Source organism: Erinaceus europaeus, chromosome 2 (genome assembly GCF_950295315.1).
Source record: "Erinaceus europaeus chromosome 2, mEriEur2.1, whole genome shotgun sequence".
NCBI classification, from domain to species: Eukaryota; Metazoa; Chordata; class Mammalia; order Eulipotyphla; family Erinaceidae; genus Erinaceus; species Erinaceus europaeus.
The window spans coordinates 36031871-36055772 of NC_080163.1; the positions used below are offsets into that span (position 1 = coordinate 36031871).

The 23902-nt window shown below is 38.4% G+C and overlaps 1 protein-coding gene across 5 annotated transcripts in view; it reads right to left on the reverse strand.

Moving 5' to 3' along the window:
* AFF4 (ALF transcription elongation factor 4) overlaps positions 1-23902 on the reverse strand; it is a 102623-nt gene that overhangs the window by 46252 nt on the left and 32469 nt on the right. For 4 of the 5 annotated variants that reach the window (XM_060178017.1, XM_007519917.3, XM_016186792.2 and 1 more), the window contains 4 exons: positions 23334-23460; positions 15839-16630; positions 12495-12539; positions 8587-8673 (listed from right to left, as the gene is read on the reverse strand). In XM_060178017.1, the coding sequence (XP_060034000.1) occupies positions 8587-8673; positions 12495-12539; positions 15839-16630; positions 23334-23460 (1051 nt within the window). The remainder of the gene's footprint in view (positions 1-8586; positions 8674-12494; positions 12540-15838; positions 16631-23333; positions 23461-23902) is intronic. The other variant, XM_060178022.1, reaches the window with a different exon arrangement.

Genomic DNA, 23902 nt, shown 5'->3' on the forward strand with positions numbered 1-23902 from the left:
CATCCTCCTTCCCATCTGACAAAAGAACGAAAAAGTCGAATCCTAGGAGCAGTAAAATCGTGCATGTGTGAAGCCTCAGTGTCTGCCCATGGCCCAGCCACACACACTGTAAGCCTGTAGCTATGATCAACTGATTCTCAACAAGGGTGCTAAGAAATGAGAAAAGAACAGACTTTTCAACTATTTATCGGACAACTGGAGAGTCATATGCCAAAGAATGGAGCTGAATGTTCATTTCATATAATATAAAAAATAATTAACTCAGAATGTGTCAAAGACCTAAGTATAAGAGCTAAATCAACAAAACCCATAGAAGAAAATGAAGTGTCAAATCTTAATGATCTGGAATTTGACAAAGAGCTTTTATACATGACATGAAAACACAAGACAGAAAGGGAACAAAAAGATAAATTGTATTTCATCAAAATTAAAAACATCCTGTACTTCAAAGGGCACCAAGAAAGTGAAAGACAATCCTAAGAATGGGAGAAAATGCCTATGAATCATATCTGATACAAGAATCTAAATAAATATATAAAGAGCTCTTACAACTCAATGATAAAGGTTTAAAAAAAACCAGACACTTCTCTATGGAAGACAATGACAAACACACAAAACTACCATGTTAAACATTTGTTACAGGAAAATGAAAATCAGAGTCACAATAAGATAGCACTTATCACCCACTAGAGTGATAAGAATTAAAAAGACAGATAATTAGGAATATTGATAAGTGGAGAAACTGGTCTCTTACTGGGAGTAAAAAATGGTACAGCTGCTTTGAAAAACATTCTAGCAGCAAACATGACTAAATATATACTGACCAATGACCAGAAAATAGCTCACCCAGTAGCAAACGCACTTTACCATGAACTAGGACCTGGCCACCCATGAGAGAACAACAAAAAGGAGAAGTTCACACACACTGAAACAGTACTGTGCTATTTCTCCTCCTCTTTCTCTGAAAAAAGAAACATTAGGAGTAGCGGAGTCACACAGGCACGAAGTCTTCTGCAAAGCCCTGGCAGCAATACACACACATACTCACTTCCTAGATAAGGGAGGAGAACCACCAAAACATAGCTTCCCCCAGTGATATAGCACTTCCCATTTGGTTCCAGGGCTCAAACCTAGGCCACATGCAGGGCAATGCATACAGGTCCTACCCAGTGAGCAATCTTACTGGCATAGGTGAAAATGTTTTGAAGCTGACTGTGGTGGCAGTTCTACATATTTGTTCTGATTGTTTCTGCCTCAGTCACCAGGGCTTGGGGCCGGCACTAAGAATCTACCACTTCTGGCAACCATTTTTTTCTTTTTCTTTCTTTTAATTAGTTAGGACAGAGAGAAATTCAGAGAGGATGGGAAGAAAGAGGGAGAGAAAGATAGATACCTGTAGACCCACTAGACCACTCGTGAAGTGTTCCCCCTGCAGGTAGGGAGCAGAGGCCTGAATCCAGGTCCATGAGCATATCCTTTCGTGTAGTACTAAGTGTGCTTAACCAGGTGAGCCATTGGCTGGCCCATGCAGTTGTACATACTTGTGAGTATACTCAAAACCATGAATAAACCATAGGATAAGAAAAACCATTTAATCATATACTTTAAGTGGGTGAATTAGATGGTATGTAAATTATATCTGGAGGGGAGACAGAGAGAAAACTCTCTAGGTTGGGCCCAGAGCCCAGGTTCAAGCCCCAGTGCTGTGGTGTCCTCTTCCTGTTTATCTGAATAGAAAAAAAAAAAATTGGTCTGGGAGCAATGATCACATATACATAAGGGCCCCATTCAGTAAACTATATAAATAAATCTCAACAGTGCCATTTAAAAAAAAAAAAATCAATAAATAGAGCAATGGCCAAGGTCATTACTTTGAGTTGTACTAAAAATGAAGAGATTTCCTTTCCTTGAACTGCTACTCATCAAAATTATTTACCTGGTAAATATCCTAAAAGCTAAAAGCCTAAGTTTTTAAGTAAGCACTGATTCCTTTCCCTCAGCTCTCTACCTGACCTCTGACAGTAGTATATTGCATGAAATACTACTGGATTTTGTCTCTAAAACATTAAGTGAAATGATACTTTCTTTTCATCTACACAGCATGGACTTCAGATTCTCACATTTTACTTTTATTTTTGTGGCACTAGAAACAAACAATATCGTCATTCTGGGTTGCTTTTTTATTTAGATAGACACCACAGCATGAGTTTCCTTGGATGCACACAGGGCTCAAACTTGGTCTGTATTCATGGCAAGGCATGCTCTCCACCTAGCAAGAGATCTCGCCAGCCTCCTTACATGTGCCAAATGCAATGGTCAGTCAATGGATTAAGATTTAGTTGCTCTTCCTTCACATAATAGCTTCTAGTTGACCTTTCTAAAGCATATGTCTATGTTGTTATTCTTCTATTTTTCATAGTTTTTCATAGAAGTTAAGTCCAAAGTCTGACATGGTATTTACCTGTGTGAATTATATTTCACAATGTAAAAACTGGGATAAATAAAATAAAATAATAAGTAAATACAGTCGGGGGCTTTATCCTCACAAAGATCATGTCCATCCAAATAATTTAGATGCAAATATTCACACAAATAAAGATAGAATGGTAAACTGATGAAATAGCTCATCTGGATAGGGTGCTGCCTTGCTATGTATGTGACCCAGGTTTGACCAAAGTCCCTACCACATTGAAGAAAGCTTCAGTGCTACGGTTTCTATCTTGATCTCTCTCTTTAAAAAAAAAAAAAAGGAAAATGGCAACTGTGTAAGTATATGAAACCATAGCCCTAGAGAGGAGAGGTAACATGAAATTAATAAGCTCAGTCTTCTTCTTCTTCTAGCGTTTGCCCTTCTTCCGTAGCCAGTCAACAGCGTCAGGTTGAGCCTGATGTAAAGTTTCGAGACCTCCTTTGAATCTGGAGAGGTGGCAGTCGTTGACTATAGTCTGTCTGTAGCCGCAGGGGCAGTTCGGGTTGTCTCTGGCCTGTTCGATAGCGATTGAGAAGGCCCAATCATAACGTGCTAGGTCAAAGCCGGGTTGACGCTTACAGGGGTCTGTGATGAGGTGTTTGTTCTTTACCTCAGCTGACTGCCAACTCTGTTTCCAAGAGTCTGGAACAGAGAAGTTCAATGTAGGCGTAGGAGACCAGATTGGATGATGAGACGTCAGTCAAGCGTTGGACAGGGTAGGCGAAGATATCCGTGTATATTGGCAAGTCCGGTCGAGCGTAGACGTGGGAAATGAACTTAGATGATGCCGCATCCCGACAAATATCTGGTGGGGCGATGTTGCTAAGAACTGGCAGCCATGGAACCGGGGTGGAACGGATGGTTCCAGAAATTATCCTCATGGAGGAATATAATTTGGAATCGACCAAGTGGACATGGGGGCTACGGAACCATACTGGGGCACAGTATTCTGCAGTAGAATAGCATAATGCCAGAGATGATGATTGTAGTGTGGAAGCGCTCGCGCCCCATGAGGAGCTGGCCAGTCTTGCAATGATGTTATTCCTCGCACCCACCTTTGCTGCAGTTTTTATGAGATGTTCGTGAAATGACAGAGTGCGATCGAGAGTAACGCCAAGATAGACTGGCTGGGCTTCATGCCGGATTCTCGTATCGTCAAGCTGCACATTAAGCTCATTAAGCATTGGATCGACCTTCCCGTGGTGCATCCCGTGAGTACCCATTCATTGGGGAAACTGACGATCCTTCCTAGCCAACTGAATCCACATGGATCCCAGTCACTTTCAAAGCCAGCAACAAGCAGCTCCTGACAACTTTCAAGCTGTTGGTCCTGCTCTTCGAGTCCTCCAACTTAATGTTGAGGGGCTGTCCTTTGCCAAACGCATTCTTATTGGTCAATAAGCTCAGTAAGATACAATAACTGTTTTTTTGACTTTTCTTCTGGTCATAACCAGGACTTTACTACTCTCGATTAATTTTTTCAGATAGAAAAAGATGTGGCCACAAGAAATAGCTCAGTAGATAACTCACTGGACTCTCAAACATGAGGTTTCAATTTAGATTCCCAGCATGTCATATGTTATAGTACTGTTCTGGTTAACACCTTCCCATAAATAAGTTAAGTTCAAAGGGGTGAGGGGTAGACAGAGGGAGAAAGCAGGAAGACAGCACTGTACAGAAGCTTCCCCCAGTGATGTAGGGGCTGGACTGAAACCAAGTCCCATGAATGACAAAGCATGAACATTATTCAGGTGAGCTATCTTGCTGGCGGTAACTCTTTCACAGGAACCCAACACACCCATCCAAAAAGATCTGTGTACACATATGTTCTTGGCAGCACAATTTGTAATAGCCAAAACCTGGAAGCAACCCAGGTGTCCAACAACAGATGAGTGACTGAGCAAGCTGTGGTATATATACACAATGAAATACTACTCGGCTATAAAAAATGGTGACTTTATTGTTTTCAGCCGATTTTGGATGGACCTTGAAAAATTCATGTTAAGTGAAATAAGTCAAAAACAGAAGGATGAATATGGGATGATCTCACTCTCAGGCAGAAGTTGAAAAACAAGATCAGAAGAGAAAACACAAGTAGAACCTGAACTGGAATTGGCATATTGCAGCAAAGTAAAAGACTCTGGGGTGGGGGGGGGGGGGTAGAATACAGGTCCAAGAAGGATGACAGAGGACCTAGAGGGAGTTGTACTGTTATATGGAAAACTGAGAAATGTTACGCATGTACAAACTATTGTATTTACTGTCGAATGTAAAACATTAATTCCCCAATAAAGAAATTTTTTAAAAAATTACCCCCTAATAGTCCACAACATCAAAGAAGTGTCCTCTTGAGGCCAGGTGGCGCACCTGGTTGAACGCACATGTTAGAATGCACAAGGACCTGGATTCAAGCCCCCAGTCTGCACCTGCAGAAGGAAAGCTTCACAAGTGGTGAAGCAGTGTTACAGGTGTCTCTCTCTTTCTCTCCCTACTTCCCTCCCTCCCCTCAATTTCTGGCTGTCTCCAATGAATGAATGAATGAATGAATGAATGAATAAATAAATAAATAAATAACTCACATTACTTTACAGGAATCATGTTGTAGAAGTAATAAATATATTATAATAAGTATATTTTTGCAGGAAGAAACAAACAGAAACTCACCCCACTCCATTCTTGCTTTTCCTTTCATATAGGTTAAAGAGTAAAACTTGTTACAAAGTTTCTTTTAGGAGGAAATGCAGATACAAATCATCATCCAGGAAGCCAGGTAATCTACAGGTAACCTACAGATTTCAAGGCCCCTGTCCTCTATATGCTGAAACCTCCCTCTCTTGTTTCTCAAGAGACTTAAAAGAAGTTTCAAGTCCTTCTACCTGTCCAAATATTTCCTGAAACAAAGACACAGAAAGGCAGTAGATCTGAGCATAACTTCTGGCTCTACTGTACTCCAGATTGTAATAAAGTCTCCCCCCCACTTTTTTTTTTTTTTTTGATAGAGATAGAGGCACAGAGAGAAAGTGAAAGAGACCAAAGCATAGAACCTTCCTTTTACATGGTGGAGCCTGGGTTTGGACCTGGGCACACTTGGCAAAGCAGCGCACTAAGTGATGGATTTTGCTCCTCCTCACTCCCTAGGACTGCTCGGCTCTGACTTACGGTGATGATGGAGACTGAACCTGGGAGTTCAGAGTCTCAGGCATAAAGGTCATTTGCATAACCATTATGCTGTCTTCTCATCTGCACAAGTTGAGTGTGACACTGTTTGTCTTTCTATAGTGGGTAGAAAGGGCGATGGGTGCATGTTCCGGTGCACATGCACAGTACTATATAAAAGCCTCTATATGTGTGTGCATGCAAAGGAAGGAAGAGAAAGAGATGGTCAGGAAAGTAAGCAAAGGCTTCTCTAATGATCATTTAGTTTGAAATTTCATGGAAAGGAAAAGGACATTTTTAGGGCAGAGAATAGCGTGTGTCAAGGCCCCAAAAAGATGAATATAAAAGGCTTAAAGGCAATGTAATGGAGGAAAACAAGCTTAACAAATTTAAGCTGAAACTACTAGTCCTAGATGATCCTTAGTGGTGTGGAGTGCTAGTTTCAAACCTGTAGCTGCCTAATGACAGAGTGGTTCAATTTCTCCTTTCAGACAGGACCCATTACATTTTATGGTTGGGGAGATAGCCCAACTGGTATAGCTTAGCACTTACATCCCTGAGGCTTCCAGTTCAATCCATGGAGAATTACGTATAAAGTGGTATTCTAATCTCTTTTAAGATTTACTTGAGAAGAGAGTTTTGTATGAAATTCATACAAGATTTTTAAAATTTTTTTCTAAGGTATTGTTATTGGTTTTTGTTTATTTTTTGCCATCAAGGCTTCATTGGGGTTTCAAGGCCAGAGGACTCTTCCCTACTCCCCACAGAGAGTGACAGAGTAGGAAAGAGTGTGAGAGGGATGACAAGAGATATCACAGTATTGTTCTACTGCCAATGAAGACTCCTCTTTTACATGATTTTTACATGGTATAGGTTTTCTTTATGGGATGATGAAAATGTTCCAAAATTAGCATTGGTGATGGGTATATAAACTACTAATAAATACACTGATAATGTACAGAATTATTCTCACACCAAATCCAAAGACACTGTAAGAAAACTCCAGCAGCCTGGCAAATGGTACAGTGGTTAAAGTGTTGGGCTTTCAAGCAGGGGGTCCTGAGTTAAGAGTCCAGGCACCACATATGCTAGCATGGTGTTCTGTTTCTCTCTTTCCTCTCCCTCATTAATGAACAATAATAAATAAATTAGTAATCATATGGGGTTAGTGTATCAGTAAGGTGGACTTTTGGGGGTGATGGAAGCAGTTTAATTCCTGATAGAGTAGTGGTTAAACAAGTAAGTATACCTATCAAATTTTGAACTGTGCATTAGATATATATGTGTGCTTTTTACGTATAAACAAAGCTGATTTGAAATATAAGTGTGGGGGGGTAGACCTAGGTTTGAGCCCTGACACCACATAGGAACACCACAGCACGGAGAAACTCCATGATGATGGAGCAGTCCTGTGGTCTCTCTCCCAATCTGTTTTTTTCTGTGTGTTTCTGAAATAAAATGGAAGAAGGAAAAAGAGTCAACCCAGGATCTGTGAGCAGTACAAATGCACCCTGGCACCAGAAAGAAAAAATTAAAAGTGGTAATGGCACACATATAGGTAGAAAACTGGAAAGTTGTAGCTCTGCCTGATGTCAATCACAAAAGTAAGCTGAGTAAAGGTAAACAGAAAGTGAAGTAATTTAAAAACCATAACAGAAGAGAAAGATACATTTAATTCATCAAAATCAATGTTATAGACCATAAAACTTAAAAGACTCAAAGCAGGAGGGACATTCTGAGAGACATATTTATAGTATACAGAATAGAATCTAGACTTAAAACAAAGAGGAAAAGAAATAGTGCTAAAATTCCCTAAGTGACAAAAGCAAATTTATACACATGAATCAAATGAATGACAACTGTGATGAACCTCTCTAGCATTCATTTCTTACTAAAAGACTGGTGCTTAAAATATCTAATGGCAGTGTTTTGGGAGGAATAACAGGCAATCCAAGTGGAAATTTTGAGTGATAAGACAATTGTAGAGGGAAATTTGAGAGTATATATTAAGGAAATACTTCCAAGATTCAACAATACTATTTCTCACATTTTACCTGGGGAATAAAGATTCACGCACACAGAAGGCACAAAGAGATTCACTAAATCAAATGTTTATAGAAATGAAAACCTTAACTATCTAAGAGAAAGAACTAAAGGTACACTTATTCTATGGATCAACCAAAAGAAATGAAACATTTATATGTAAACATATTATCTAACAATACAAAAAGGTGTCTAAAACCACTGACTGATCAAAAATACAGAACTGTGCAGAAATACCAGGAAGGAAAAAAACAAGTTTCTATGTAGTGATCACATATACATGTATACAAATACATATGAAAAGGTTTGTAAACATATGTATAAAGGTAGCTGTACTAAGATGGAGGAGGCAAAACTAGAGAAAGGCTCGGGTGCTGGTTGAACTTTTCTTAGAGGCAATTTTTTTTTTAACCAGTGCACTGCTCAGTTCTGGGTGATGGTGGTGTCAGGGACTGAACCTGGGACTTTGGAGCCTCAGGCATGAGAGTCTCTTTGCATAGCCATTATGCTATCTACTCCTTCCTGATTGAACTTTTCTAAGAATGTATTCAATATATATATATCCCCAAGTTCTTAGATTTTAGATGAACTTGTTATTGTTGTCTGAGGAGCCTCGTTTCCCAGTATGGTTGCTATAGCCTATGAAAATGAGTCCCTTGGACAACAACTTAAGAAGTCCCCTACTTGTGGTCTAGAATACCACAACAGTTCAAAACAAACATTTATGCCCTTGAAGTCTCTTCACCATATAATTTTTGAAGCTGCTTGAAGTATCTCTCAAAGTTGTCTGAACTTATTTATTTAATCACTTATATACCACTAGGATGGGCATGGCAAGACAATTTAGAATTCATGTGATTTTAGTCATGCCATTTAGAGTTTTCTTACAGTACCAAAGACATGTTTTATTCACTTACCTTGGTTGGAAAAGGAAATTTAGAAGGTTCTGTTTTGCATGGTGTATGAATAGCCGTTAGAGGGGGAGGCCATGAATGCGTCATCTCCTGAAATGTAATTATTACAGTTTGTTTTCAGCCAGATCAAGGATAAAAATTATATATCTAAAAACCAGATTTATATTATAAATGCTGGTTTCATAACTGTGCCTCCAAAGGTGTGTGTGTGTGTATATATATATATATATATATATATATATATATATATATATATATTTAATCAACAGATATAAATTGAGCACAGTTGTGTGCAGGGCAGAAAATATATACTCCCTGGCTTCAAGGAGCTTAGAATTAACATAATGAGATCTGTGACTATTTATAAGAGTCAGCCTGTAATCAAATACAGACACATAGTAAAATACTACTGAGGATGAACTTTCTGTGGACGGGAGAGAAAGGGATAGTAAGAAAAGCAGCTAGCACTTATTGTACACCCCTAGTTGGGCCAGACACTGTGTTAATGTTTTAAATGATTCAACTAGTACAATGACATTGTGTGGTAGATACCATTATTATCCTAACTCTAACTAAAATAAATAAGCTATTTATTTAAAATCACATTATTAGTAAGTTACAGACAGAATTTCATCCTAGGAAGTCTGACTACAGAGCCCACTCACTGATAGGATATGAATCAGGTAGAGGAGATCAGGAAAGAGATATAGTAAGCACATGAGAAAGACAGACAAACCAGGACATGAGTGAGATTTTATTCAATGTCTTTTTTCTAACTATATGATAAGTATATGCAAATGAATGTTTGGATTAGGTCATTGTGTGTCTGTGTGTGTGTGTGTGTGTGTGTGTGTGTGCGTGTGCGTGCGCGCCATTATAAGCAGAGGACAGAGAGGCATCAGATTTAGATTAAAGAGAAAATATTTTATTTCAGGCATTTAGTTTGAAGCAAGTCATTGGGTAGACTGAGAAAATATTAAAAAATTAAAAGCAGTATAACTGCTAGTAATTCATTCATAGCTATATCAAAAACAAAAACAAAACAAAACTTAGGACAACCTAAGTGTCCAAACCACATTGGGATAATTAAACTGCCAGACTTCATAAAATGGAACACTAAGCAGATAGTAAAAAAATGAGAAATACCCTGATATAATGTTCACTATATAGTAAGTGATGTACACACATTATAGTCTATGTTCTAGGAAATATTTGCATATTAAAAAATCTCTGGAAGATATTTCATACTGGCTACCTTTGAGCAGTAGAAAAACAAGGAAGGAAGAGAAAAGGGCACTTGATAAGAGTCCTGTTTGAACCACTTAAAATAGTCATCTTCACCTTATTTGCACCTTATTCTCTTAAAAATTTGCACCTTATTCTCTTAAAAATCTTTTGAGTAGCATTTCACTTGCTAAAATATTGTATAGCTTTTTACTTCTTACATATTGCTCTAGAAAAGTCAGTTAAAAAAATACAAGTATCATTATTATTACCACCATATTCCTGGTTATTGACACATAGTAAGCATTCAATTAGTATACCCTGAATTATTCAGTTTTTAAGTAAGCATATATTACTTTCAGATTAAAACGTTTTTCTTTGTCTGTGATGAGATTCCTAGTAGCAGCATGACTACAAATATCAAGAGAAAGAGAAAAGAATACAGACCTAAAGTTCTTTGTACAATGCACATAGGAGAGTGGAAGCAAACAATCTTGTTTCACTTTATGAAATATTTCCAGAAAAATTTTCAGTGTTCAACATTGTGCCACATAGTATACCAAAATGTTATCAACAACAAAAAAAAATCTAATTTTTCATCATCAAATAATCAAACTAGATTATTCACAAGGACACGTGTCAAGCCCTGTATAAAATGGCTGAAGAATAATGGTCAGTAACATCAAAGTATCACAATAAAAAAAAAAGAAAATCTAGGACTTTTCCAGGTAGTAAATACATTTTTGAGAATTCAGAGGAAAAGACATCTGTTCTCTTAGGCTTTACACATGACAACTTAAAGTCGAACACTGTGTGATTCAAAGGAAAGAGTTTACTCTGTGGCCTAATGGTTTGTTATAGGAAGACTTCACTAGAAGCCTAAAGAGAAAATATTCCTTATATAACTGAAGAGACAAACAAAATACAATCTATCCAAGTTATTTTTGGAAAGTGAAAAACTGATGAAGTGTAGAGTTTAGGGAAATTCAGGTGGCAAAAATGATCAATCAGTAATGGAAGGGGTAGGAGGGGCCTGTAGAAGATCTGGAATGTTACATTTGGAAGTTATTCTTTGTATGGATCCAAGACTTGCTGAAAAGTTCTGAGAAGTAAATTAACTTATGACTAAAGAATCTGACAGCAATTTAAAAAGCTGATGAGAAGGTTTTGGAAGGAGAAAGGTAAGATAAAGGCTTTTTTTTCTTCTTCAATACAACACAGATATTTTCAATTTCTTTTCAGTTTATATATAATTTTATAATTAACTAGAAGATAAGAGAAAAAAGTGAGAAGAAGGTGGGCTTCTACAATTAACAACATGTGCAAATGATGGTACTATTGATAGGAAAAACTCTGGTAAATATGGGTTTTGGTATGTTGAACATGAAGCAGGGAAAAACCCAAATGGAGAATTAGCAAAGAAGGAATTAAGATATACAAACCCAAACCTAAAGAAGGATATGCAGGAGAGAAGACTGAGTATCTAAGAGAAAAGCTACATAAAAGAGGGGAAAGACAAGTCAAAAAGGGAAAAGTCTGGGTTGGACAGCTGACTCCATTGTAGAACACACATGTTGCATACATGGAAACCTGGGTTTGATCCCAGCACTAGGTTTAATCTACCTATAGCAACATTCACAGAAGAAACAATTGTTCCCAGCCAGGAAAACAAAAATCATTTCAAACAGCAGAAAGAATAGAGAAATCAAATGAAGCACCAGATGAAGAGGGGGAAAATAGCCAAAGAGAGTAGTTTCAGCAGAACAGTGGTGATAAAAGGAAGACTGCAGTGGACTAAAGGACTAGGAGAGAATGAAATATAAGCAGCCAATGGAAGTACTGTTTCAAAAGGATCTACAGTGAAATGCAAGTGGAGACACAAAAATTCAGGAGCTTATACAAAAAGTACAAGTAGTATATGACTTGAAGTTTTCTTTTCTATTGAGCCCAAAACAGTCACTGTCACTCATTAATTCACTGAACTTTCTCTTTATTCAACAAGTAAAAGGAGAATGTACTTTTGAGTAACACGTTGAATTTAAACATATTCCATCAAACACATGCTGTAGTCAGAGAAATCTCATTATAAAATTTTACTAGGATGTACAAACACAAGCTAATTTTCTTAGAAGGCCATGGCAGATAACTTTCATTCTTTTATTTTTTTTATTTGTCATCCTTGATGCTTCAGTGCTCTGGGCTGATTTTTTTCACATAAAAAGAGACAGAGAGAAAAAAAACACTAGAGCATGGAAGCTTCTTCACCCAGTGTTGTGGAGGTACTGGGGTGCAAACTTAAAAAGTTGTTTAGTCTAAGGCATACATGACAAAGAAGGCGACTTCCCAGGTGAGCTATCTTGCCAGCCAAACTTTTGAAAGTTTATTACTACTTTATTAACTGATCAACCTGAGAAAATACAGTTACCTTTGATTCTTCTTCATTTCAAGGAAAACTGTCAAGACCAGATTTAATTTTATTTGAAAACAAAAAGAAAAAGTTCTTTGAGAGAAAGTAGAAGCATATATGGACAAGTGATTCAAAAATCTAAGTATGAATACAAGCAGAACAAACTCAACTGTTTTTGATAGACATTATCAAATTAGACATGGTAAGTAGTCTGTTACTTTGCAACTACAGAGGGAAAGAGGGCAACAGAACATTAAAACTAAAATAAAATGAAACTTACTTTAAGAATTTCATCCACACAGCTCACGTCACCAGAAGCAGATGCCTAAAGAGGAAAAAAATAAATACATAAATAAGATTTGGAGTCGGTTACAGTTAGACTTTGATCATCCATTATATAGATTTAACATTATATGAAGGGCCTGGTGGTGGTGAACCTGGCTGAGCACACACTTACTATGCTCAAGGGCCTGGGTTTAATACCCTAACTTCCACCTGTAGGGGAAAAGCTTCAGGAATGAGGCAGCAGTGCTGAAGCTATCTCTCTTTCTCTCTCATTGTCACCTTCTCAATTTCTTTCTGTCCTATCAAATAAAAAGTAAATAAATCGGGAGTCGGGCAGTAGTGCAGGGCTAAGCGCAGGTAGCGCTAAAGCTCAAGGACCGGAGTAAGGATGACCATTCGAGCCTCCAGCTCCCCACCTGCAGGGGAGTCACTTCAAATGTGGTGAAGCAGGTATGCAGGTGTCTATCTTTCTCTCCCCCTCTCTCTTTTCCCCTTTCCATTTCTCTCTGTCTTATCCAACAACGATGACATCAATAACAACAACAATAATAACTACAACAATAAAACAAAGGCAACAAAAGGGAATAAATGAAAAACAAGTAAATAAATCTTTAAAAATAGTATTAGCAATAAAATAAAATTTAAAGATGTATTTACTTATACTATCATCACTCTTAACTGAAACATTAATTAGAATTTTCAAGTCGGATGCAATTTTAAGTGTAAATTTTCTTTTTTTTGTTGTTATCTTTTATTGGATAGAGACAGAAATTGAGAGGGAAGAGGGTGATAGAGAGGGAGAGAGACAGAGAGACACCTGCAGCCCTGCTTCACCACTCGTGAAGCTTCCCCTCTGAAGGTGGGGACTGGGGGCTCAAACCCAGGTCCTTGCACACCGTAACATGTGCGCTCAACCAGGTGTGCCACCACCTGGCCCCTAACTGTAAATTTTCATGTGAGCAGCTTACAAAAGAAAAATGTTTACTTCTATGTAAAACATATCACAACACTGAGATGCAACATCTCATACCAAATAACCAATATAATTGAAAGACTACTTATCAGGAACACAATAAACATTTTACGACATCTTTCTTAAATCACAAAAAGTTGTTTAGGGAGTCGGACGGTAGCACAGCAGGTTAAGCGTATGTGGCACAAAGTGCAAGGACCAGCGTAAGGATCCCGGTTCGAACCTCCGGCTCCCCACCTGCAGGAGAGTCGCTTCACAGGCGGTGAAGCACGTCTGCAGGTGTCTGTCTTTCTCTCCCCCTGTCTTCCCCTCCTCTCTCCATTTCTCTCTGTCCTATCCAACAATGACAACAACAATAACAACAACAATAAAACAACAAGGGCAACAAAAGGGAATAAATAAATAAAAATCTTTAAAAAAAAAGTTGTTTAGTCGAAGGCACAAACAGGAATTAGAGAGTTGGCATTTGAACTCGTTTAACTCTTTTAAGGATCATGTTGTCTGAAGAAGGAACAAATTACAACGTTATAGTTCTTGCAAGAGCAATAATTAGATGACATATGCTACAAACAAGTTTCCCAAGGCCACAAGAAAGATTTTTAAACGTTCTTAAAACAGCACTCTACATATCCCTGACCCTCCCCCCACTATTTTTAAGTTATGAGCTATGATTTTCAGCTACCAAATTATTATAATTACTATGATACTATATGTTCAAAGATAAAATTTCAGCTACTTCACAATAAATCTTCACCTACTTGATTATTCTGAACAACAGTTATAAATACTATCAGTGTCAAATCACCACTATGTATATGAAGCAGTTGCCTCAGACTTTTTTGCAGTGTAACCAAAGAAAAGAGCCATAGCATCTAAACCATGCATTATTATTTCCACAGACCTGAAAAAAGTCCCAATGATTATCACAATGAACCACAGCCCACATTACTTTCATATAACTATGAAAACAAAGCTAAAGTTTTTAAATAAAATATAAGCTATATTGGAGCCAGGCTGTGGTGTCACCAGTAGAGCACAAACCATTATCATGCACAAGAATCCCAGTTCAAACCCATGGTCCACACCTACAGAAAGGAAGTTTCACAACTAGTGCAGTAGTGCTGTAGGTCTCTCTCTGCTTCCTCTCTATCTTCATTCCCTCTCAATTTCTGTCTCTATCATAAGAAGGGGGAAGGAAGGAAGGGAGAGAGGGGAAAAGAGAGGGAAGGTAGAAAGGGGGGTGGCGGGGAAAAAGGCCAACAGGGGTCATGCAGGCACTGAGCCCTAACATTAATAACCCTAGTGGAAACACACGCATACATTCATTCTCTCCCCCTCTCCCTTTCCCCCTCTCTCTCTGTCCATAAATCAAAAAATCTTACTGGTCTGGTAAATGATCTTCCTCTATAACTGACTTGTTATTTTCAATATATAAAAAATCAATGGGCCCCCAACATGGTAAATGAACCTCTCCCCAAGAGTCTAATGGTCAACTCAAGAAGCAATGTAGTGGCAGTCTGGTGGTAGCACAGCAGGTTAAGCGCAGGTGGTGCAAAGCTCAAGGACAGGCGTAAAGATCCTGGTTTGAGCCCCTGGCTCCCCACCTGCAGGGGAGTCGCTTACAGGCAATGAAGCAGGTCTGCAGGTGTCTGTCTTTCCCCCATTCTGTCTTGCCTTCCTCTCTCCATTTCTCTCTGTCCTATCCAACAACGATGACATCCACAACAATAATAGCTACAATAAAAAAAATCAATGGGGGGTTTGCTGGGAGATGGCTCACTTAATACAGAACACACAATTTGTCATACATTCGACCCAGGCTCGAATCCTGGCCACCATATGGAAACACCTGTATATGGAAATTTCATAAGTTATGAATCAGTGCTGTGGTATCTCTCCTCTTTCCTCCAATCTCACACCCTCCTATCTTTTAAAAATAAATGTATTAATTATTTGTGTATTGGTTAGAGAGAGGGAGAAGTTGACAAGTACTATGGAGACAGAGAGACGCCTGCAGCACTGATTCACTGCTTGAAAAACTTCCCCCAGACTGGAGCTTGTACCCAGGTGTTTGTGCCACCTAGCCCCATTATCCTCTATCTTAAAAAAAAAAAAAAAAAAAAAAAGAAGAGTCTACTAGAAATGACAAGATAACTCTGGTAGCAAAACAAAGAAATAAACAAAAAAAAATGGGGGTTATGTCACTTATACCAGAACTCATAGCTTTAAGGAACTATGTAACAGTCAATTAAAATTCTCAAACTTTTACCTTCTTTTCTATTAAGGTAAACTTTAAGTTTAATGTAAGTTCATGCTAAATTGCTTTGTATAGTCACAATGTAAAAATTCCTAAAAGTGTTATTTACCTCCAGTGTTTGGGAAGGGATTTTCAGCTTGGTGAGATGTGCTTTGCTGCTGGGCTTCAGTTCAGTCATGCTGCTTCCATGGGATTGGCTGCTGTAGTGCTCAGAGGACAGCTTTGGTTCCATGGACTCCTGCCCATCCATGGGCCTCACATAGGCAGTGGGTTTCTGTAACATTGAACTGGACTTTGACATCAATGAAGGGGGGAAAGACTGACTTGAGTGCTGCCCACTTGAAAAAGGTACACGGGAAGGAGAGTCCCAGTTTGCATCAGGGTCCCGAGGTGATTTGGAACGCTGATGTTCCTTGCTATGATGATCATTCCCATGAGACCTGGAATGACTGGAACTTAATGACTGGACAGCCTGTGGTTTTCCAGGACTAGAAGAGCGTGATTTGGAGTGTTCTGATCCATGTTGACCTTTTTTCCGGCTACTGCTCCCACTACTGCTATATGAGTCACGGTCATGCCTCTGACCACTACTGGTGCCACCACTGCCACCTGTACTGGCTCTCTGGCTACTATGTCCACTCTGTAAACCCGAGGATCGTTTCTGAGACTGAGAAGTGCTGGGTGCAGGCCCTACTGGAGTCCATTTACTATTCTGATGAGAACTTCCATGTCTCTGGTCAAAGAAATTTGGGTTTGATTTTTCATCTACTGTTGGTGGTACTGTTGGTTTGGGGATTGCAACGAGCTTTGGTATAGATCTGTCTCCTATGAAATCCTTCATTTCATCGTAGTTTCCAAGCATACTCTGAATGCGACTGGATAGCTTATCTTCTTTACTAGTCTATAAAAAAAAAGCAAAATAAATGTATACAATTATCAGAATTAGAAATAAAAGTGCTTAACTGACTTTCCAAATTACAGAAATAAGTGGTTTTCTTTTTTAAAAATATAATTTTTGTTATTAATAGTTTGTTAGAGGATTATAAGGCTACAATGTATAGTTCCACACCACACCTAGAACCAAAGTTCTATATCCCCCACCCTCAGATCTCCCAAAGATAATCATAGTTCAAGACAAGAGGTTTTCAAAGAGGGAGAATTCATCTTATGGTTAATATCTCAAAATGAACTCCAATTATGTAATAGTTATAGGAAAAGAAAGTACTAAGAATAAAAAACACACTTGAAAGGGTACCGAGAAACATATACAATGGATTCTTTTGTTTATTTTTACCAGCACTTTGATCAGATCTGGCTTACAATAGTGCTGGAATTGAACCTGGCACCTATAGTGTCTCAGGTACTAAAGTCTTTCTGCATAATCACTATGTTGTTTCTCTGGCTCTACAAGAGATTCTTATGAGGGAAAAAAAATTCAAATTCTATTTGTAAAGTTAACAGAATAGTAGAAAAAATTATTTTGGAATACAAAAAAAAGTAACCAGTAAATTGCAGTTCAACAGATTAGCCAATACTCAGTATTTTTGACAATCTATAAAAAAATTTATTTCTTATAATTCAGTGCTATCTTTAGAAGTTAAAACAGAAACTTAATGAAGCAAGTTAAACTCAACTAACTTAAAAAACAAACAAAAGCAGGGGTAGATAGCATAATGATTAAGCAAACAGACTCTCATGCCTGAGGTTCCAAAGTCCCAGTTTCAACCCCCTGCACCACCATAAGCCAGAACTGAGCAGTGCTCTGCTTAAAAAAAAAAAAAAAAAATATATATATATATATATATATATATATATATATATAAAACACAGTGGTCCAGGAGATAGGCAGTGGATAAAGTATGAGGTACTCTCAAGCATGAGGTCCTGGGTTCAATCTTCAGAAGCACATGTACAAGGGGGATCGATCGTTCTTTCTCTCTCTCTCCTCATCTTTCTCATTAATAAGTAAATAAAATCTTTTTAAAAAATAAATAAATCCATTCTAGGAGATTGTAAAGTGCCTAGAGTGCTAGCCTCGCATGCATGAGGCCCTAAATTCATTGTATATGCCAGTTCACCTGGAAGTGTGCACACTTTACTATGTGCAAGGACCCAGTTCTGAGACCCCCACCCCCACCACATGGAAGCACCACACAAAGGGAAAACTCTTAAGAGCGGTAGAGCAGTGCTGTGTAGTCTTTCCTTCTCTTTTTCTCTCTCTTCCCCCTCGTCCTCCCTACCACTCACCCTGTCTTTAAAAAATGCTCCAGAAGTAATAGAATTCTGCAGGTACAAAGCTCTAGGGAAAACACTGGCAGCAAAAAGTCCGCGCGCACGTGTGTGTGTGTGTGTGTGTGTGTGTGTGTGTGTGTGTGTGTGTATTTGTGCTGTGTGTATATAATCTTGCCAACACTGATAGGGTTAAGTGCTTGTACAATGATTCCATTGCTCCCAGAGCATCTTTTTTTTTTTTCTTGACAGAGAGATAGAGTGGAAGAAAGAGAGAGAGGAGCGACACCTACAGCAGTGTTCCAACACTCATGAAGCATCCTCCTTGCAGATGTAGACGAGGGGTTTGAGCTCAGGGCCCAATGTGAGGTAAGATGAATGAGCCACTACTTGGTCCAAATTCTATATATATATATCCAGAGCATTGCTCAGCTCTGGATTATGGTAGTCTGGGGAATGAACCTGGGACTTTGGAGCCTCAGGCATGAGAGTCTCTTTGTATAACCATTATACTAAATACCCCTTCCCTAGAAAACATCTTGTAAGTTTCAATCCTTAAAAAAATCCCTTCTGTTACTGTAACTTATCAAGTTAACAAAAGTCACAAAAAAATTAATATTGAAAAAAAATCCAATGGTAATGCTTTAAAATCCTCGCTATGAATTGTGATTAATAAATTCTTCAACTCTTGAGATTAACAATATACAACACAAGTTTCACTTCTTATTCTTGGATAATAAGAAGGTCCAAGGAGTCTACAAGCTTTAGGACTCACTCAAAATACATGAGAGAAAGAATTATTTAGTGGGAGTCAGGCAGCAGCACAGCAGGTTAAGCGCATGTGGTGTGAAGCATAAGGACCAGCATAAGGATCCCGGTTTGAGCCCTCGGCTCCCCACCTGCAGAGGAGTCGCTTCACAGGCGGTGAAGCAGGTCTGCAGGTGTCTACTTTTCTCTCCCCCTCTCTGTCTTCCCCTCCTCTCTCCATTTATCTCAGTCTTATCCAACAACAACGACAATAAAAACTACAACAACAAAAAAACCAAGAGCAACAAAAAGGAAAATAAATAAATAAATAAATATACAAAAATAATTTTAAAAAATGAAAGCTTTACTGACTACATTTGAAAAAGAGATCAGAACTGAATTACTCTTTTTTTTTTTGCATAACCATTATGCTATCTCTCCAGCCCTCTTGAATCATGACTCTTTTAAAATTGTATTTTATTTATTTATTTACTTATTTATTTTTGGATAGACACAGAGAGAAATTAAGAGAGGATGAAGAGGTAGAAAGGAATAGAGGTAAAGAGACACCTACAGCCCAGCTTCACCACTTGTGAAGTTTTCCCCCTGCAGGTGGGGATCAGGGGCTTGAACCTCAATCCTTGTGCATTGTAATGTGTGCACTAAACCAGGTGTGCCACTGCCTGACTCCACTGAATCATTACTCTTTATCTTGAAGTTGTCATGAGTCAATAATTACTTCAGATATTTGAAAGTCAGTCCCTATTTCATAGTATTCTCTAATTCCATTCCAGGAGGTTCACTTCCTAACAAAGTCCCAAAACCTAGATATAGACCAGTCCCATGAGACAGAGTATATGTTCACACGTATCCATAAACTAGGGCAAAATATATACCTGAAAGCAAAAGTACACAATAGTCTGCAGTGAGTGCCCCCCAACACTTCATCTGCACTATTCCAGCCTTTAGGTCCATAATTGTTCAACAGTTTGTTTGGCTTTGTATGTTAACTCTCTTTTCAGCCACCAGGTTCTAGATGCCTGCATGATGCCAACCAGACTTCCCTGAACAGACGACCTCACCAATGTGTCCTGGAGCTCCACTACCCCAGAGCCCCACCCTACTAGGGAAAGAGAGACGCAGGTTGGGAGTATGGATTGACCAGTCAACGCCCATGTTCAACAGAGAAGCAGTTACAGAAGCCAGACCTTCCACCTTCTGCATCCCACAATGACCTTGGGTCCATACTCCCAGAGGGATAAAGAATAGGAAAGCTATCAGGGGAGGGGATAGGTTACGGAGATCTGGTGGTGGGAACTGTGTGGAGTTGTACCCCTCTTGTCCTATGGTTTTGTTAATGTCTCCTTTTTAAAATAAATAAAAAATTTTAACTATTGGGGAGTCAGGCAGTAGCGCAGTGGGTTAAGCGCAGGTGGCACAAAGCACAAGGAAGGACTGGCATAAGGATCCCAGTTCAAGCCCGTAGCTCCCCACCTGCAGTGGGAGTCGTTTCACAGGTGGTGAAGCAGGTCTGCAGGTGTCTATCTTTCTGTCGCCCTCTCTGTCTTCCCCTCCTCTCTCCATTTCTCTCTGTCCTATCCAATGACAATGACATCAATAACAACAACAATAATAACTACACCAATAAAACAAGGGCAACAAAAAAGGGAATATATACATAAATATTGTAACAGTTGAACACAAACTACACAAGAAGGCAACCCAGTAAATGGGAAAAGATATTTGCGTATCACATCTGATAAATGACTGACATTAAACATCTATTCAGAATTGGTACAGATCTACAAAGTAAAAATAATCCATAAAAAAAGTGAGCCAAAGAACTAAACAGTTGTCTAAAGAAGAGATAAACATGGTCCACAGACACAAGAAGAAATGTTCCACTTCAGTTATCATTAAAGAAATGCAAATGAAAATTATACTGAGACACTCACTATCTCACACCTGAGAGAATGGCTTACATCAACAAATCAGGGAATGACAGGTTGGGGGCTAGGTTGTGGTGGAAAATGGTGGGAATGCAAACTGGCACAGCGCCTTTGGAAGACTGTATGGAGAGTCCTTAACCAAATAAAAATGGAATTATCTTATGACCCAGCAATACCATTCTTAGGCATTTATCCACTGGAGACTCAAACACTAATTACAAGGGACATATGCACCTCTATGTTCACAGCGGCATTATTCACAATAGCCAAAGCAGCAGCTTAAATGCCCATCAACAAACGACTGGCTAAAAAGTTATGGGAAACATATTCCATGGAATATTACTCTGCAATCAAAAAAGGTGATACTGTATCCTCCTGGATAAAATGGTGGAACTGGAGTTGATTATGCTTAGTAAAATAAGTAAAGAAATAAAAGATAACTACCAGATGATTTCATTCATATGAGAAATCTAGAGATCAGAGACACATGAACTCAAAAAACAAAAACACAGAAGCAAGCAAGCTATTCCTAAGACTTGAGAGAACTCTAGTGGTAATCTCTGGGAGGTAGGAGTGTGGGGACTCTGGTGTTGGGTGTGGTATGGAGCTATACATTGTAATCTTACAATCTTGTACCCTATTATTAATAAGAAATAAAGGGGGGAAACAAAGGGAGGACATAAGGTGAAACTTGGACTCGGTGTGGCATATTGGATCAAAGCTAAGGACTCTGGTGAAGGAGAGAAAGGGACAGGTTGAAGAGACATTGGGGTTCTGTTGTGTCTACTACACACCAATCAAGGGGAGGTGAGAGGTTGTACAACATCTATATGCTAATGATTATATTTTAAACTACCACCTTTCCCCAATAAAATAAAACCTAAACAGGAAAAAAAAAAACATTTTAACAACTTATAAATAATAGCAAGGCCAGAAATTAAATCAAACTCATTAAAATGTAATTATAGAATTAAGGTACCATGATTTGACAATTTTGGAACAAATTTCCACAATTTTTCCAGTCCCTTTAACCCTGAAACCCAAATACTAAATTTTGTGCTATGCTCGTATAATTGATATCGGTATAAATACCTTTGAATTGGAAAATCCTTAAAATCCCTGAATGAGTGACTTTCATAGATCTCTTAAATGGTTTCCACAAATAGTAAAAATCAAAATATAAATCTAGTGTGTTTTGTCATTTAGTATTTCATCAGAAGAAAGTCTAATACCATCAATCCATACTATAAGCCAACAATGGTCATTACTGCTATACACATAACATTACAGCTATTATACCCAGCATATGTCTTTAAAATATAAGAATAATTCAAATAGAATCAAAAGTTATCTGTGGTCACAACTGTAACATTAATCATCAGAAAAGGTACCATTCAGTGTTTTTAAATCCTAAATAAAATTTAAAAACAATGGTATACAAATAGTATAAAGTGGGGGTCGGGCTGTAGCACAGCGGGTTAAGCACACATGGTGCAAAACTCGAGGACCTACATAAGGATTACAGTTTGAGCCCCCAGCTCCCCACCTGCAGGAGGGTTGCTTTACAAACAGTGAAGCAGGTCTGCAGGCGTCTTTCTCTCCCCATCCTTGTCTTCCCCTTCTTTCTCCATTTCTTTCTGTTCTATCTGGCAACAACAACATTAATAACAACAATAATAACTACAACAATGATAAAAACAACAAGGGTAACAACAAAAAAAGGTAAAATAAATAAATAGTATAAAGTACTAAAGCAGGGAATGGATGGTGGTGAACCTGGTTGAGCGCTCACATTACAGAGCACAAGGATCCAGGTTCAAGCCCCTGGTCCCCACTTGCAGGGGGAAAGCTTCATGAGTGGTGAAGCAGGGTACAAGTGTCTCTCTTTCTCTCCCTCTCTATCTCCTCTCCCTCCTCTCAATTTCTCTGTCTCTATTCAATAAAGATAATGATAAAATAATTTTAAAAATAAATAAAAGTAAAAGTATTTTTTAAATAATGAAATAAAGCATTACAAGGTCCTTAATGTTATCCTCCACCTCTCACATCCCTCGTTGCTATTCTTTACTTTTTAAAAGAGTGATCTGAATTATTAGCTCAAAGATCCATCTCTGTATGTTGGCTCTACTACTAGTCCTGGGCATGAATTTACCTTTCTGAGCCCTGAGTTAAATAAATTTTTTTTGTATCAATATGCATTATCTGCTGTTTTACTAACTGCAAGATACTAATTACAAGATTGTTCATGTTGTAGAACTTATTCCAACTATAACACTGATTACTGTACTTCTCTGTGTGCATGTAATTTTCTTTTTATTATTTATTTATTAGAGACAGAGAAATTGAGAAGGGAGGGGGATAGAGACAGAGAGACATCTGCAGACCTGCTTCATCCCTCATGAAGTTTTCCCCCTTCAGGTGGGGACCAGGGCCTTGAACCTGGGTCCTTATGCCCTGTAATGTGAGGGCTTAGCCAGGTGCTCCACCGCCTGGCCCCCATGAACATTTTTTAATGAATATTTTACCCCCAGCCCCCACACAAACATAAGCTACAGTCTACTTAAGAGATAAGGAAAAAATATTAAATGATATGCATAATAATTATTTTCTATATTAAAAATTCAAGTTTAAGTACAATGTCACACTCTTAGTGAAAAGGGTATTCAATGAACAACTTACAACTTTGTATGGCTCAGCAAAAAGAGGGGAGTTAGGAGGGAAGGCGTCTTCACCCTGCTGAATTTCCTGATTCCGCCTTTCCCTTTCTTTCATACGCAGCACATTCCGGTCTTCACGGTTCATGTTGCTATGAAGAGAAACATAATATTTACATCACAGAAAGAAAATGATCATTAACTTTTCTCTATTGATTTTGTCAGTTTAATGCTTGAGATTCCCTTTTGACTGCCACATATTAATCGGCACTAGAGCTGAAGTTGTGTTTTGGTGATGGCTTTATCCACTAATACAACATTTTCAACTATCCAGACAGGAAACACCAGCCCAAAATATTAGAATCCACCCCACTGAAACACTTAATGGTATCAATTTTGAAATTGGAGTATTACACCAAAGTAAAAGACTCTGGGGTGGGTGGGTAGGGAGAATACAGGTCCATGAAAGATGATGAATGACATAGTGGGGGTTGTATTGTTAAATGGGAATCTGGGGAATGTTATGCATGTACAAACTATTGTATTTACTGTTGAATGTAAAACATTAATTCCCCAATAAAGAAATAAATTATT